The sequence below is a fragment of the Phragmites australis genome, chromosome 14, assembly GCF_958298935.1.
Source record: "Phragmites australis chromosome 14, lpPhrAust1.1, whole genome shotgun sequence".
Lineage (NCBI taxonomy): Eukaryota > Viridiplantae > Streptophyta > Magnoliopsida > Poales > Poaceae > Phragmites > Phragmites australis.
In genome coordinates, this window is record NC_084934.1 from 22992995 (window position 1) to 23007785 (window position 14791).

General features: G+C 43.5%; 1 protein-coding gene across 1 annotated transcript; it reads left to right on the forward strand.

Annotated features, from left to right (window-relative positions):
- The first annotated feature begins 1580 nt into the window (after positions 1 to 1580).
- On the forward strand, positions 1581 to 9852 carry LOC133890618 (eukaryotic translation initiation factor 4G-like). Its single transcript, XM_062331075.1, has 12 exons — positions 1581 to 1788; positions 1949 to 2153; positions 2251 to 2429; positions 2538 to 2672; positions 2854 to 2912; positions 3023 to 3082; positions 3363 to 4694; positions 4796 to 4973; positions 5043 to 7881; positions 8663 to 8857; positions 8943 to 9292; positions 9446 to 9852. Exons 2-11 carry the CDS (start codon positions 2005 to 2007, stop codon positions 9268 to 9270), a joined length of 5454 nt encoding a protein of 1817 aa, XP_062187059.1. The 5' UTR covers positions 1581 to 1788; positions 1949 to 2004; the 3' UTR covers positions 9271 to 9292; positions 9446 to 9852.
- The last annotated feature ends 4939 nt before the right edge of the window (positions 9853 to 14791 follow it).

Sequence of the window (14791 nt, forward strand, 5' to 3'; positions counted from 1 at the left end):
AGTGGGATATTGGGATGAACATTTGCCTTGGGATGATGATATGACGGTGTGAGTTTGATGTTTGCACTATTGTACCAGATAGTCCATTTGCACCCAATATTTCCCTGTTGCCATCATCGCTACCATGTGTTCAAATTTTCAGTTTAATTTTGGTTTGCTTTCCCTTTCAAAAAAGTTTAGTTTTGGTTTCTCAATATCTACCAGGTAATATTGCTCCGCACCGCAGCGAAGACCACCAAAGATGAAAATAGTATTTGAGTTTATCAATGAAATGTTTAGCAAAGCTCGATGTGTCAGCCTCTCAATCTGTTTCTCGATTCATTTATCGACCTTCAAAACCAAGTCAACACTGGTTTGGTTGAATCCCCACTTCCAACTCCACATAGATTGAAGATGTGCCATAGAATACTTGGATGGAGGCAACTCCTTCTCTTTTCTACAAGGACTAAAAGAAGGGGTTTTCTAATTTACGAGTTTCCGCCAACTTCCCCATCGACAACCCCACATTTTATTGCATGTATATGAATTTGTACTCTATACATTGCAACTTTTTTACTCTGTTGTCCAACCCTAACAACCGTCCCCGCCACTGCAAACACATGGCTGTCCTGCTTCCTTAGTGCCTCCTAACGACTCTAAATTCTCTACAAACACATGACTCAATCACATCTATGGAATTAATAAAAAAATCAAGTCATTTAATTCATCTTTAAAACCCATTCGTTCATAACAACACTTGTTAGTCGAAGACTTTAACCCTGACACTCTACTGCTTTCGTTTCCACCTAGGGTCTGTTTGGTTTGTTTTTTCTGGACTTCTGCTTTTCAGAAGCTAGAAGCTGAACCAAACATCCCAATTATGAGCTGACTTTAAAAAAACTAAAAAACTGGTTTTTGAGAAAATAAACTAAAAGCTGAGAAGCTGATTGAGATGCGATTTTCTAACTTTTGATATGTGGAGGAGCTAAAAATTTATTACAAAAACCAATAACAAAAAACTAGAAGCCAAAAGCCAAAAAAACCAAAAATCTTAGCTTAATCAAACAAGCCATTAGATACGTCTCATCAAAACCATCGACAAAGGGAACTTGATGCCCGAACATTGTTGATCATCTTATCTATCCGTGTCGGTGTCAGCCCAACACGATGCTTTCACCCCGGGTATTTCTTTCAATCTCGTAATATTTCACCGCGGCACCGAAAATTCCCCCTATCCCTACCATACTCCATCTCTGGTTATTATATCCATCCATCCGCAGCAAAAGCGAACCAAATTGGAGCAGCAGCAGCAGCAGCTTTCACATCGCGCAGGCCCTCCCGGCCCGGTCCAGCCCAGCTGAGCCGTGTCAAATGCGAACCGGTACGAGGAGTCGTCCCGGGAGCGCACGCACGCACACACGCGTCCCACAACTAATCCCAAGGCGAACAAAGCGGCCCTGCGAGCGGACGCCAGCCTCCCAGCCCCGTCCGTCCGATCTGGAGGTTCTGGACTCTCAATCTCCTGACCGCATAAGCTCTCTCCTCCTAATCCTAATTACTATACACACGAAATTAAATCGAATTGAAATCGCGTTATGATTTTTGTTTCGTCCGTAATCGTATCGCCATCGATTTCCTGCTGCCGCCGCTACTACTAGACGCCTCTACCCCGTCCCTCTTCGCTTCGTTTCCACTTCTCCCCTCCCCTCCCCTCCCCAAACCCGTCACAATTCGTTCGGTCCCCCTCGTGTCGCCTGCTCGCACTGGCCACGACCAAACCCTAGGTGCAGCCGCCCCCGGGGCCCCCAGGTACGTACCTGCGCGCGCCCGCTCGCCGTCGAGATTCGGCCGCCGCGCTCCGCCGAGGGGGATTAGCGCTAGGGTTTGTTGGGTTCGTGGATTTTTTTTGTTTGTTTCAGGTGTTTTATCTGTTTTTGGTGGGTGGTGGATTTGTGGTTGATTGGATCAGGGAAGCTCGCAGCAGCAGCAGGAGGAGGAGATCGGAAAGGAGAGAGAGAGGAATTTATGTCCCAGCGAGGGGACAGGGGCGAGGGGCACGCCAGGAGACCCGGCCGGTCCAGCAGCTTCGGCGGCCACCGCGGAGGCGGAGTCGGCGGCGCAGGCAAGGGCGGCGGGGGCCCCTCCGGCCAGCCTCCCCTCTCATCCAACCGCAGGTATGTTAATGGTTGATTTTGATTGCCTGCTGCGCTATTGATTTGATCTCGGCACGGATGTAAAGGTTTTGATGGGACTTTTGGATCTCGATTGCAGCTTCAGGAAGCCTGGCAATGGCCATGGCGGGCACCAGAGGGTGGTGAGCCAGCCTGACACCACCGGCTTCCAGCCCGCTCCCGCGCCCAGACCCCTCCAGACGCCGGCACGCCCGCCACCCTCACCACAGAATGCTGCAGCGCACATTCCCCTCCCAGTGCCACGGCCGCAGCACCACGGTGAGTCGAAAGCCCTGTTCTGCTATTGTGGATTACGATTGAGGAACGATGCGAAACACGACTTGATGTGTTTCTTTGGTTGATGAACGTATTTTTTTGACTGGACAGATCCTCAAGTACTATCGGTATCACCTGCTACCGAGAATCCTGCAAATACGCAGTTGCCAAAAAATACTCCTCATGCTGCCCCAAGGGTACCACCCAAGAGCTCCAATCCACCGGTTCCTCAGGGACCATTGAAAGGTTTGGCTCTATTTTTCTTACATGTTAGAAGCTATTTCAAGTAATGCATATACATGGTGACCATCCATGTTGGTGTTGCACATCGTCTTCGCTTGGTTTTCTTCAGACCTGTTTTAGATACGCATGCAATGCTGCATTGTTAGCTGCCTTATGTTTTTCCTTTTGTTTTGCTTCTTCTCAGGGGAACCACCCAAGGGATTTAACTTTCAGTTTGGTAGTATAAACATGAACGGGATTCCGGTATGCTTCTGTTATCCCCTTTTGCTGCAGTTTGGAACATGCATCTATATTTTCTGAGTCACCTTTTGCTTCCCAACTTCTCTGTCTAATTTCAATAAACTTTTGTATAGCAATTTCCTGCTAGGACAAGCTCCGCTCCGCCAAACTTAGACGAGCAAAAACGTAATCAGGTATCTTGTCCTTTCCTTGCAAATATGTTTATCTGATCTTTGATAATTATTATTTTATTGGTCTGTTGTAACTTTTAACTGGTTTTCATCAGTTTAGTGACTGTTTGTTGGACAGTATTTAGCTAGAACTCGCAAAAATGCTAATGTTCCTATGAGTAATCTACCTTCAGGAGCTTCATGCAATCAGTTTTGTTTGCTTGTGTTGTTGATATTGTTTTGATAGACATTCTTATCTGCCAATATTCTAAAAGATTCTATTTTCTTTGTATATTCTGTTCAGGCACTTCTGGGGGAACTTAAAGGTACACCTTCTACGCCAGTACAACCAGCTCTGAAACAGCAGCAATTGCAGCAGCAGCTGTCGCAGCCGCAGCCGCTGCTTCAGCAGAAGCAACAGCAGCAGCCACAGCAGCCGCAGCAGCAACAGACAAGAAAGGATGCTGTTGGTTCTAGCCATCCTAACTCCGTCAACCCTCATATTTCATCACAAGTGAAAAGAGATGTGCACGTTTCTCCATCTGTCCCTAATGTTGCACCCCTAAGGCCCACTGTTCAGTCAATTTCTGGCATGACCATGTCGATTCCCTTTCAGTTTGGTGGTCATGGTCCACAGATGCAACCACAAGTTCCCTTGCAGTTTGGTGGTCATGGTCCACAGATGCAACCACAAGTTGTCCCTAGCTCATTGCAAATGTCAATGGGATTGACTGGCGGTAATGCACCGCAGGTTCCACAGCAGCTATATGTCCCGACTATCCATCAATTGCAACAGCAAGCAATGATGCAAGGGCAGGGTATCGGTTATGTTTCTTCAGCTGGTCATCAATTTCCACCTCAGTTGGGCAACATTCCTATGAGCATCGCACCACAATATACTCAAACTCGGAAGACTACTGTCAAAATTACTCATCCAGACACTCATGAAGAGTTGAAGCTTGATAAGAGGATGGACTCTTCTGGCCAGAGGGCTTCACCTAATTTGACACCACAATCCCAGCCAGTCAGTAGTTACAATCCTCTTATGGGCTTTTATCATCAGTCATCAATCTATTACCCTCCTACTACTGGCGTCAGCCAGGTTGCTACTGCATCCTCTGGTCCTAGGTTTAATTATCCTGTCACTCAGTCTGGGCAAGCAATGACGTACATCAGCCCATCTGCAGGGCCTGTGGCACCTGGCCAGTCCCAAATCACTGTTAAACCATACCTTGGTGGTTTGCAAACAGAAAAATCTGGGACTCATACGGTCACAATTAGTGCGCCACCAGGCAAATCAGATGCACTGAAGTTAAGGCCAGCTGAGGATGCTGCACCAAATCAGCAGAAGGATGAAGAAGTTGTTTCTGGGATCACTGTTTCTAATAAATCAGCCCATGAGAAGGAGAGTAAAGCTCCGTCAGAGAAGCATCCCACTGTGGTGAGCCAATCCTTACCAGTTCAAGGTGTAAAACCAGAAACTTCAGTGACAGTGTCTCCTGTTGCGAATTCAGTCTCACCTATGTCCGGAACTGAAGGGAAGAACAAAGAAACCATTCAAAGGACTGAATCATTTAAGGATAATAGGAAGAATGCCACTAAAAAGGACGCCAGGAATTTGTCTCAACAACCACAGGTACGTTGTTTCCTGTCTGTTTCTTTCTAGCACACTATGTTTGCATTGTGTCTGGTTTTGCATTTGCTTTTGCTAAAATGTTTCATGTTGTATTTGTACAGCCAGCTTCATCTGCTGAAGATTTTAAGGTGCAAACTTCTGTAAAGGTTGGGGGTGATGGTGGTGATCACCTGGAAGCTAAGAACACCAGCTCATCTTCTGCCTCAATGGTTGCACTGTCTGAAAGTAGGATTTCTCCAGTGGCTGGTACAGCTGAAGTTGACAGCACACCTGTAAATGGTATGCTCTTTATATGTTCAGAATTGTACGGTGTGCCTCTTAGTGTTTCTAACTCATTCGCCTTGACAGCTGTTGATGTTCCTGGGACAGATAAGAGCTCTGCAAAACCAGCCTCTGAGGGTACCGGTGAGCCTCAAGGAGTAGAAAGCTTTGCTGTTTCTGCTATTGAATGTGAGGAAAGCAAGCGAACTCACAAAGTTCCCACAGATCCTTGCAAGGATGATATTTCTTCCGATGTTACTGAACGTGAATCACCTGAAGTATCTGCAGTGGACATGAGTGTGCAGGCATCAGCAGTGACTCCTAACACTGATAATTCAGATGCAACACCTCATGTAACCGATCAGGAACAGTCACTGAAAGAGTCAACACTATCTGGATCTGAGGAACAAGATATAATGAATGGTCCATCCAAGAATTCTGAAACTTTGTCAGATTTTCTTGATGGCAATGCTGTGGCTGTGACAACTTCTGAAACTTCGGAATCTGATGTTCAAAGTGCCAATGATAAAGGTGACTCAGATATTAGTCAGGAAACAGTTTTAGCTGTTTCTAGTGTTACTCTAGTTGCATCAGAGGCGCCACAAAAATCTGAAAGTATGGTAGATGATCAACCAAGTGGTGCACCAACAGTTTCTAGTCGACCAGTATCAAGGGAAAAACCTGGTGTGGAGATTACCAGGACAAAGTCTACAGCTGGGAAGAAGAAGAAGAGAAAGGAAATGCTTTCTAAAGCTGATGCCGCTGGGACTTCAGATCTTTATAACGCATACAAGGGACCAGAGGAAAAGTTAGAAACTATCGGCACTGCAGAGGATGCTGATAGTTCTTCAACAGTTGATGCAACTGTGCTGCCCGATGAATCAGAAGGGGAGGTCAATACATCTGCATATGATGGTAAGAAAAAAGTTGAGCCTGATGACTGGGAAGATGCAGCAGACATGTCTACTCCAAAGCTGCAAAGTTCAGATTCTGGAGATCAGGCTGGCGTCACACAAGTATTAGATTCAGATACAACTGAAGCTAATGGCAGGAAGAAATACTCACGGGATTTTCTGCTAACTTTATCACAGCACTGTACTGGTCTTCCTTTCGGATTTCAGCTAAATGATGTTGCCACTGCCAATGCTCTTATGAATAATTTGGCAGGAAAGTCCTATATTGTTGATCGTGAGCCTCACCCTAGTCCTGGAAGGGGGATCGACAGGCCAGGTTCTCGTGGAGATCGCCGTGGTGCTGCCATGGCTGACGATAGGTGGACAAAATCAGGTGTTCCTCTCAGTCCTGGTCTTGATACCCACATGGACTTGACAAATGGTCCATCAATTATCAATTACCGTGGTGCCCCCGGAGTTAATCATGGTGTTTTGAGGAATCCACGTGGTCAACCATCAAGTCACCATGGTGGTGGACTTCTTGTAGGACCGATGCAATCCATTGGACCTCAAATACCTCGCAGCGGCTCTGATGCAGATAGATGGCAGCAAAAAGGTCTGATGCCTTCTCCTGTCACACCCATGCAAACAATGCACAAAGCAGAGAGAAAGTATGTTATTGGCAAAGTTTCAGACGAGGAAGAGGCGAAACAGAGGCAGCTGAAAGGCATTCTTAATAAGTTGACTCCTCAAAACTTTGAAAAACTTTTTGAACAAGTTAAAGAAGTCAACATTGACAATGTGGCAACTCTTACAGGGGTCATTTCACAGATATTTGACAAAGCTTTGATGGAACCAACTTTCTGTGAAATGTATGCTAATTTTTGTGTCCATTTGGCTAGTGCCTTGCCAGACTTTAGTGAGGACAACGAAAAAATCACATTCAAGAGATTGCTTTTGAACAAATGCCAAGAGGAGTTTGAGAGGGGTGAAAGAGAAGAAGCTGAAGCTGATAAAACAGAAGAGGATGGTGAGATTAAGCAAACCAAAGAAGAAAGGGAGGAAAAGAGAATCCGTGCTCGAAGGCGCATGCTTGGGAACATTAGGTTAATCGGAGAATTGTACAAAAAGAGGATGTTGACGGAACGGATCATGCACGAGTGCATTAAAAAACTGTTAGGAAATTACCAAGATCCCGATGAAGAAAACATTGAAGCACTATGCAAATTGATGGGTACAATTGGAGAGATGATAGATCATGCAAAGGCGAAGGAACACATGGATGCCTATTTTGATATCTTGCAGAAGATGTCAATAAGTCAGAAGTTGTCTTCTCGTGTTAGGTTTATGTTGAGAGATTCAATTGACCTGAGGAAAAATAAATGGCAACAGAGACGTAAAGTTGAAGGCCCCAAGAAGATTGAGGAGGTTCACAGGGATGCAGCTCAGGAAAGACATGCTCAAACAAGTAGGCTAGGACGTGGTTCAGTTAGTTCCGCTCCAAGAAGAGGACCACCACCTATGGATTATGGCACACGTGGCTCGGCATTAGCATCCCAAAGTTCGCAGCAAGGGAGCACTCGAGGAATGCCTCCACATTCACGTGGATTCGGTTCACAGGACATCCGGTTTGATGAAAGGCGTCAGTTTGACAATAGAACTGTTCCTCTTCCCCAGCGTCCCGTCAAGGATGAACCTATCACTCTTGGGCCACAAGGTGGCCTTGCTAGGGGTATGTCCATAAGAGGGCAGTCGCTAGCATCGAATGCTGAACTTCCTTCTGTTGTTGACCATCGCAGGATGGTGTCTGGCTCTAATGGGTATAACTCTGTGGCTGATCGGACATCATCAACTGGAAGAGAGGATCCTAGTTCAAGAATTCCAGATCGAACCTCTGGTAGAACAGCAGCTTCTACTCAATCTGCTGGACTTTCACACAGACCTGCTAGCCAGGAAGGCCGTTCAGGAATTAAATCATACTCTGAGGATGATTTGAGAGAAAAATCTGTGGCTGCCATTCGGGAATATTATAGGTAATACTTTTAAACATTTACACATTCGTGTGGGATTCCTGCTATTGAACCAAATATGTTGTTTCAGTATCTTATTTCTGAATGCTGTATTAGGTTGTGTTTCAGTGCACTGATTTTCTTTTTCTTTGCTTCCTAGTGGTTCTTTCTCACTTCTGTGCAAATTTCAGATTTGATTTACTCGTGTTTCTGAGACTGGATGGCACATGGTCTTAACATATTGAAGTTCACACATTTAGAAACAGAAATTATGAAACTTAGCCCTCATGAAACATGTCACAACTATTGCATGACATAGAACATGTTACCATTTCCAGAGAATTCTACCCTAAGAGATATCTGCAAACATGTTCTTTGTTTATGAAGTATATGGATTCATTGTAGACTTTTTCTTGTTATATTTGTTTTATTTAGTACTCCCTTCAATCAGAAATGTAAGTCGTTAAGGACATTGACACGGTCTACAAATTGACATTTTGACTAGCACTTTCTATCAAAATATGCTACTTTAAATAAAAATGATTATATATTATGAAAATGTTTGTTAATGATGATTCCAGCAGCATCAATCTTATGTTTTCAATCTATATTATTTTTAATATATATTGATGATCAAAGATAAAAAAATTTGACCAACACAAATCCTTAAAATGACTTCTGATCGGGACTATATTATATTTCTTCATTGCTGAATCGTCAGGTTTTCTTGCTCTGTCATGAAGAAAAAGTTCTAACACTGCAGTTGTCCTATTTTCTCTGCTAACATATGAATCTGTTTGGGCAGTGCAAAAGATGAAAAGGAGGTTGCATTATGTATTGAGGAGTTGAATGCTCCAAGTTTCTATCCTTCTGTTGTGTCACTTTGGGTAAATGATTCCTTTGAGAGAAAAGACATGGAAAGAGAGTTGTTGGCTAAACTTTTTGTCAGCCTTTGCAATGGTCGACATGATTTGTTGAGCAAGCGACAACTCATTGATGGGTAGGTGGTTTCTTATATTCTTTTTTCTTATTATTACCAATTTCTATCCACATTGTACTATTTACTGACTATGATTATTTTGCAGCCTTGCATTTGTTCTTGCTTCATTGGAAGATACTCTAAGTGATGCTCCTAGAGCCACTGAGTACCTTGGACGACTTCTTGCGAGGTTTGTGCAGGAAAACATATTGCCCTTGCAAGAGGTAGGTAGATTGATTCAAGAAGGTGGAGAAGAACCAGGGTACCTTGTACGTGATGGTATTGCAGCTGATATCCTTGGGGCAGTTCTAGAGGCCATCAAGTTAGGAAAAGGGGATTCATTCTTGAATGAGGCTAAGTCAAGTTCCAATCTAAAGTTGGAGGATTTCAGACCACAGCATCTTAAGCGATCAAAATTGGATGCCTTCATGTAGGCACAAGGATGCTTGTTACTAGGTAAGTCTGTTCTAGTCCAGGTGTTTTAGAACACACGTGCACACGCACACGAGTCTTTTGGACTGAATTCTGATAGTATGATCAGTTAAATACATCAATAAACATCTTTATATTGATGTAATATTGTGTTCTGAACTACTCTTCTGATAACAGATTGCCAACTCATGGGTGCTGTGACCAAGGATTTTACTTTATTTGCACCCCAAGTACCCAACCAGCCTTTTTGACGATAAACTGGAAAGATCCCTCAGATTCCGCCTGTACTTGCTGCATGACTGTTTTATTTGAGGAGCTCGAAGGCGATGGGCACCCATTTTGTTCAGAGTTGGTACTGGTTGTAAGTTATTATTGCCGAATGGCCGTGTTAGCTGTGGCTGAAGCAGGTAGCTAGCCCCCATAAGAGTGTCAAGGAATATTTTTGTGGTCACCGTGAGAAGTCTGCTAACCAATATTAGGGGGAGAACATTAGGTTGAACTCGACGCCTCCTGCGGGCTTCTGACCCAATATTTGTTTGTGATCAGACTTCATAGTCGGTTAACGTAGCGGCATTTTCCTGATAGCCAATGTTTCTCGTATTGTCAGTATCTTGTTTATTTTTCCTGTAATTTGCTATCCCCCCCCCCCCACTATTGTATATTTATTAAGGTAATTTTTGCCACAATATCTTCAAAATGTGTTGCTTTTCCTGAGACTGAAAACTGATCTTTGTTGTAGGACATTACAAAATCGTGTATATTTGCTGCTAGACACAATTTAGTGTCCAGCAGCAAGGATGGTTTTATCTGTCTCAGCAAAAGCCTCACAGTTTTGAGTGCCCTGTGGTAAAACTTAGCCATTTATTATTATTGATTTAGTATTATTTGATTGAATTTGAGTTTATATAAATGGATATAAGAGTTAAAATTATGATTGATTGCTCACAATTAGTTATTCGTATGAAGATAAATTCGTAATACTGATAAGTAGAACCATCTGAATGAGATTTAAGAGTTTTTATTTGTTGGGCTAGGTTGGGGTGGGAAGCTTCTCAGACCAAGCTGAAGGTGGGAAGCTTCTCAGACCAAGCTTAAGGTGGTTAGGGTGTGGTTGGAAGCTTCTCAAGCTAAGCCGAATGTGTATATGTATATTCGTCAGGTAATAGATATAGATAATCAAAGCTCATGTATTGGTTGTCTAGCGTGTTTAGATGATGACTAGATACTAATACTAGATAACAAAATATATTCTTCTTAAAATTATATGCATCCGCTAGGATCACCCCTACGAGCAAGCAATTAGCCCCTGGGGTTTTGCGGGTGTGGTTTGGGGGTGAGCATCAAAACTGTAGAGTATGCTTATATGTTAACTGCTCCTGTTGGCGGATAGGCTCGTGTAGAAGCATTCTACGACATCTGGAGTTGACGGGCATTGTCTCGGCTTTTACATCTTTCTCGTCTTGGCGTCCCTATGATGTGTGGAGTTGGATCCGCCAGGTTCGCGAGTAGTAGTGGTTTGGATCGATTCATCTGTATGCGGTCTCCAGGATCGCGAGGAACTTACGTAACAGATGTAGTATACAAACTTATTGGTGATACTTCGAAGGTTAGAGCTTCGGTAAAACACTTTTGAAACTCATGAAATTTGGTTTCCCTTCCCATGGGATGTCATACCCGACTGGGTGCGCGTGGTACCCCTGGTGAAAAAACTAGGCGAGGCACCCGAGTGGAGCCCAAGATCGAACTCAGACCAAGCGAGCTACGCTGGATCCTGAGCAGTGTGTGATATTAGTATTATCACTTCTTTTAGGGAAGATAGTATTATCACTACGCAGTAGTAGGTCAGTTGGGCCTTTGATGAGCCATTTTGGGGCCCATTCTATAAAGTTAACCTCAGGGTCGGTGCAACTGAAAGCATGCTCGTCAAAAAAAGTACAAAACTATAGTGTTATTTGTAATATAAAATTATGAATATTGACTATAAATATTGTGTATCAATTTTACATAAAATCTGATTTTAATTGAATTTATTTAAAAAACAGTTTTATATTTCATAATCCATGTGTTACCTATTTTAATTAGATTTAAAAAACACAAGTGTCGAATGTAAACTAAAATTATACGAAAAGACTACTTTTATAACTTTTAACAATTGTTAGGGCCTCAAATAAAATTTCAAAATCTAAATTTTTTTATTAATATTCTTCTTATACGATGGACTAATTTCTTAAATTATTTTTAGTCATAAGTTATATGGTGAAAAAGTAAATTCTATTATAAGTATATGAATGGAGCATTATAAAAGGAATCATTTTTTCATCATATAACATAGGGATAGAAATAATTTTAAAAATTAGTACATCATATAATAAGAATATTAGTGATTTTTTCTAAATGGTTAGGATTTTATTTGAAGTTCTAACAAATGTTAGGAGTTATAAAAGTAGTTTTTTTTAAGAATTTTAGTTTAAATTTTACACATGCTTTTTATGAATCTAATTAAAATAGGTTGCACATGAATTATGAAAAAAAAATTATGATTTTTTAGAAATATAAGACCATTTTTTGAGTACATCTAATTAAAATTGGATTTTATATGAAATTGATGTACACTTTTATATTACTAGTAATAATACTTATAATTTTGTATTATCAATGTTACAATGGTACAATGTACTCACTCAAGAAGAAAACAGACGAGAAGCGCAAGAGTAGGCAGGCTCGATTCGTCCCAGAATTCCCAAGCTCTCGATCCCCCGTTTCACTCCCCGGCGGCTCGCCACTGACCCCTTCGAGGCCCCGCCGCCCTCGCCACTCTCCGCCTTCCTCCGCATCATCACCGACGTCGCCGGCTGCTTCCGCCGCCTCCACCCGCCGGCCCTTCTCGGCCTCCTCGGCCTCGGCCACTTCCACGCCGCCGAGCCGCCGCACCCCTCCGCCGTGGCCGCTCGCGCCCTCTATCGGGCCTCCGACTTCACCTTGTGCTTCCTCCCGCCCCGGTGCGAGCCGATGGGCGTCTGGATGCCCGTCGACAGCTCCAATGGGTGCGTCCTCGTGGCGGACTTCCCGATATTGAGCCGCCGCGGGGACGGCTACCACTTTTCGCACCTCCTGGTCTGCGACCCGCTGTGCCGGCGCTACGTGCGGCTTCCCCCCATTCCCGAGGACCTAGCCGCCACTGTCCGTCTGGCCATCGAATTGACCTTCCTCGTTCCCGCTGTGGACGGCGAGGAGGGCACTTCGTTCAGAGTCTTTTACATGATGAATAACAGTACTAATCTGGTCGCGTTCGTCTTCTCTTCCAGCACCGGCCAGTGGCGTGCCTCCCCATTTCGCGGTTGGAGCGCTGTGGTCGGTGTTATTAAGTTAACCATGTCCATCCTCAGCTGGCGTAACTACGCATGTGGTTGCTTCTACTGGAAGCTGGAAGAGATGAACAAGTTGGTCGAGCTTGAGGCAAGCAGCATGGAGTTCTCCACCGTCAATCTTCCGCCCAGCGACAATATGCAGCATATCGGCGTCCTGGATGCAGGGGGAGGCAGGATACTATTAGACAGAATGAAAATGAGTATTAGTTAATGTGACTCTGATTATTATTTTTCCTTGTGAAAATGGTTTTTGTCGGTTTAACTTTCCTCCCAAAAAAAAATCCCCAAAGTGTCCCTGTCATGCTCAATGAGTTCGACATAATTGCTGGAAAATGTCATGTTCAATAAGTTTGGCATACACTATACATCGCAAACAAGCACTAAGTCTAGAGTACTAGTGAAATTTATCGTCGAATGGACAAGTATCGAAGAAACAAAGCTAAGTGTGGTCGAGGATTACTAGACACTCTTTTTCGATGGATCGCTCACGCTTCAGGGCTCGGGGGCTGGTATTGTATTTAAATCTCTAATAGACGACGAACTTAGATATGTTGTTTAATTAGATTTTAAAACTTCTAATAATGTTGCAGAATAAGAAGGACTGATAAACGGGCTTCGCATAGCTGCGTCACTTGGAATCAGACGACTACTTGTGAAAGGGGACTCATAGCTAGTCGTGAAGTAAGTGCAAAAGGAGTACCAGTACTCGGACGATAATATGACGGTTTATCTGAACAAGGTACGAAAGCTCGAAGAAAAGTTCGAATGGCTAGAAGTAACGGACATTAAACGGAGTAACAACTCTAGTGCGGATGAACTTGCTAGACTCGCTTCTTCTCGAGCACCGGTATCCGTGGGAGTCTTCGTTGAGAAACTCCTTAAACTATATGTCCCTATAGTTCGGCGTACGGATGTTGCCCAACTCGATCAATAGTTTGGTCAGATCAGCGAGGCAGAACCCACAGACACAGATGCTGCACTACTTGAACGCGAGCCGACTTGGATGACTCAATTTTGAGCCTATCTTGAAGGTCAAGAGATCCCTGACTATGATCCGTCTGCAGAGAAAATTGCTCATAAGTCCAAGCTATACGCTTTGGTAGACGACAAGCTTTTCTAAAAGGGGGCTAATGAAATCTTCATGAAGTGCATCAGTCAGGAAGAGAGCAACAAAATATTGCTCGATATCCATGAAGGCATGTGCGGTAATCATGCGTCAGACAACACCTTGGTCAGAAAAGTCTTCTGCCTAGGATTTTATTGGCCAACTGCCCTCCAGGATGCTTCTGAGCTGATCAAAAAGTGTAAAAACCGCTAATTTTTAGAAGGTAGACCATTTGACCAGCCCAAGCTCTGCAAAACAATTCCTCTTGGTCTTTCTCCATCTGGGGCTTTGATATCTTGGGACCATTGCCAAGGGCTCAAGGTGGTTATAAGTTTCTATTTGTGGCTATCAACATATTCACTAAGTGAATCGAGGTCAAACCCGTAGGAAAAATCATCGTAGAAGCGGCCGAGAAGTTTGTGAGGAGCATAATTACTCGATACAACATTCCGCATCGTGCATTTACATATAATGATAGCCAGTTCAAAAACATGACTTTTATTATGTTCTGCGAATAGTTCGCATTAAAACCTATTTCGCTTCAGTAGCTCACCCTTAAACCAACAATCAGGTGTAACATGCAAATGGAATAGAATAGTCTTGCAGGGTATTAAGACTCGGGTCTTCGACAGGTTGAAATCCTACTCTAAACATTGGGCGAAAGAACTTCCTTCGGTACTATGGATCGTTCGCACCTTGACTAACAGTTCCATCGGTGAAACTCCTTTCTTCGTAGTCTATGAAGCAGAAGCAGTTATCTCAACCGAGTTGAAGTATGGATTGCCTCGAGTGGAAAGTTACTCGGAAGAGGGGTAAGAGCAATTACGAGCAGACGATTTTAATTTACTCGAAGAGTATTGTGATCGAGCATCCATTCGAGTGGCTAAGTATCAATAAGCGTTATGTAGATATCATAGTCAGAAATTTCAGCCCAGGAAACTCGTTGTTAGGGACCTTATTTTACGAAAGGTGCAGAAACAGGCTCAGTGCCATAAGTTATCATCTAAATGAGAAGGACCATACATAGTAGTCGAAGTCACTCAACCTAGA

What these genes read in the sequence shown, in the direction of transcription:
- LOC133890618 (XM_062331075.1), top strand. Translation starts at nt 2,005, where the DNA reads ATGTCCCAGCGAGGGGACAGGGGCGAGGGGCACGCCAGGAGACCCGGC. An exon ending in TCCTCAGGGACCATTGAAAG is followed by an intron (nt 2,673 to 2,853) that starts GTTTGGCTCTAT and finishes GCTTCTTCTCAG; the next exon opens with GGGAACCACCCAAGGGATTT. An exon ending in TGACAGCACACCTGTAAATG is followed by an intron (nt 4,974 to 5,042) that starts GTATGCTCTTTA and finishes TCGCCTTGACAG; the next exon opens with CTGTTGATGTTCCTGGGACA.